The sequence below is a fragment of the Austrofundulus limnaeus genome, unplaced genomic scaffold, assembly GCF_001266775.1.
Source record: "Austrofundulus limnaeus strain Quisiro unplaced genomic scaffold, Austrofundulus_limnaeus-1.0 Scaffold178, whole genome shotgun sequence".
Taxonomy (NCBI): Eukaryota; Metazoa; Chordata; class Actinopteri; order Cyprinodontiformes; family Rivulidae; genus Austrofundulus; species Austrofundulus limnaeus.
Window position 1 is genome coordinate 562,938 of NW_013952580.1, and position 2,110 is coordinate 565,047.

The window sequence follows — 2,110 nt, forward strand, 5'->3', positions numbered from 1 at the left end:
TGACAGTTAGGTTTCACTTTCAATGAAACCTAACTGTCAGGGTGTGTGTGGAGGGGGACAGAGTGCGCTCTGCCGTTAGGAAGTTCGGCTTAAAGACACGTCCCAGGGCCGTTTCTGGTACCAAAAGGCGTTTCTGGACCCCACCTGTCGTTTTGCTCCTCAGCATGGCTGCCTAAAAATGCTGCAGGATTTCTCAAACATGCATGAATGAGTCAGAGCAAGGCTTTGGGCATGTTTTTTATGAAAGTATAACAATTATAACACGATATAAAACTCAAAAAAGTTGATTTTACATGATATTGCCCCTTTAAAACTTGCTTAGGTGGACATTTTTTGCAGTGTAAAAAGTCAAAGTCCCATATTAGTGGTTTCAGAGAATTCCTTCCAGGTTGGTGCAGTTGCTCAGAACATCTGTCCCTCTTCCTTTAGGCTAAACAGTCGCTAGCCACCCTGACGAAAGACGTGCCCAAGCGTCACTCCCTGGCCATGCCGACGGAGGCGGTCGTCAACGGCAACAACCAGGAGTGGGTGATGCAGGCTGATCTCCCCTTGACTGCGGCTATCAGACAGAGTCAGCAGACCCTATATGTCCATTCAGGGCATCCCACCGACCGACAAGGTACATAAGCACAAATGTGCACCCACGTCCTGCACACGAACTGAGCACCATGAGGTGATGGTACCACTTTTTACCCTCTGCATGCTCACAAGAAGCTGCCTTATAAACATTCAATCCTGCCATCTGCTCTGTATGAAGATGCTCTTGTTGTGTCATGTCATGCTTTATATTTCCTTTTCGTTTGATGCTGGTGAAAACAAAACATCTGTTGCATGTTAAGAACAAAAACTGAGCAAAGTGAATATAATACTTGAAAATGACATTTATATCATATATTTTTCCTACTCCTTGCAAAAAATTGTTGTTTTTTTCCCCCCTCCTCTTTTTACTCAAATATTTTCAGTCCCCTCTCAGGATTTACTCCTGTATTGTCGCTGCACCTTTTGACTGACACACACTGTAGGAGTTGAAAAAGAAGTGGCACTGCCTGTCACAACACTCATCTGACATGCAGACATTTGTCTAAAAATACAATATAAAACTGTATTTAAAATTCAGCTGGCTCTTTATTCTGTAGCTCAGGTAAACTGGGTTGGAGCTTCATACAGATAGAAAATAAATTTCCATTTTAAAGCAATAGATCAGATCTTTTGAAGTGGGGTTCTGTGGAAAAAGTTAGTGATTGTTATCTCACCAGTTGTAGAAAGCTTTTTAAACGGTTTCACTTTGGAGAAAGAGGGTAACTCTGACCAGATTGACAAGATAGTGATCAGTCTGAGAAGCCAAGACCTTAGTGGATTGTTGCTATATTAAAACCACTTTAATCTCAGTTTACGTTAAGATTACTCCAAACGCTTACATCCATTATCTTTACCTGCTTCTTCCTTTTCCTGGGATGCATGGATAGCTGGTGCACATATCCAGCAGTCACTGCAAGAGGCAAGGTACACCCTGGACAGGTCCATAGCCGGGCTATTCCATAAATTTTCAACTTTCAAATGTTTCACTTCCAGAAAACAAATAAAATTAGAAGTAAACAGAACTTATTTTTCTTTAAGTTGCAGTTACTAAATAAAATTAAGTGGTAACACTTTCTTTTACAGTACCCTTATTACCATGTAATTACAAAGTAATAAAAAATTGTAATTAAATGGTAATCACTACCTTATTACATGTAATTACGTGGTAATTACGGTACAAAAGAAAACTACTGTTAGTAAAACTACCTTTATTGGGTAACTACAATCAAATGACTATTTAATAGTAACAACACTATTTTTATAACCAAAAGAATGCAACTAAATTTTGGGGTTAGTGGTTAATTGCAATAAAATATAACTTTAAAACTGTCAAAATGACCTACTACTTATTTAGGTGTTACATAGTGAATTGTAATACATTACCAGGTAAGTGCTACATTACTGCATAAAATTACATAGTAAAATTGTACCCTAATAACCATGTAATTACATGGTAATAAGGTAGTAATTATATTTAATTACATTTTTATTACCTTGTAATTACATGGTAATAAGGGTACCGTAAAAGAAA

The 2,110-nt window shown here is 38.2% G+C and overlaps 1 protein-coding gene across 2 annotated transcripts in view; it reads left to right on the top strand.

Annotated features, from left to right (window-relative positions):
* LOC106524179 (kazrin) overlaps window positions 1–2,110 on the top strand; it is a 172,003-nt gene that overhangs the window by 166,808 nt on the left and 3,085 nt on the right. For both annotated transcript variants that reach the window (XM_014017885.1, XM_014017886.1), the window contains one exon: window positions 430–619. In XM_014017885.1, coding sequence (XP_013873339.1) covers window positions 430–619 — 190 coding nt within the window. The remainder of the gene's footprint in view (window positions 1–429; window positions 620–2,110) is intronic.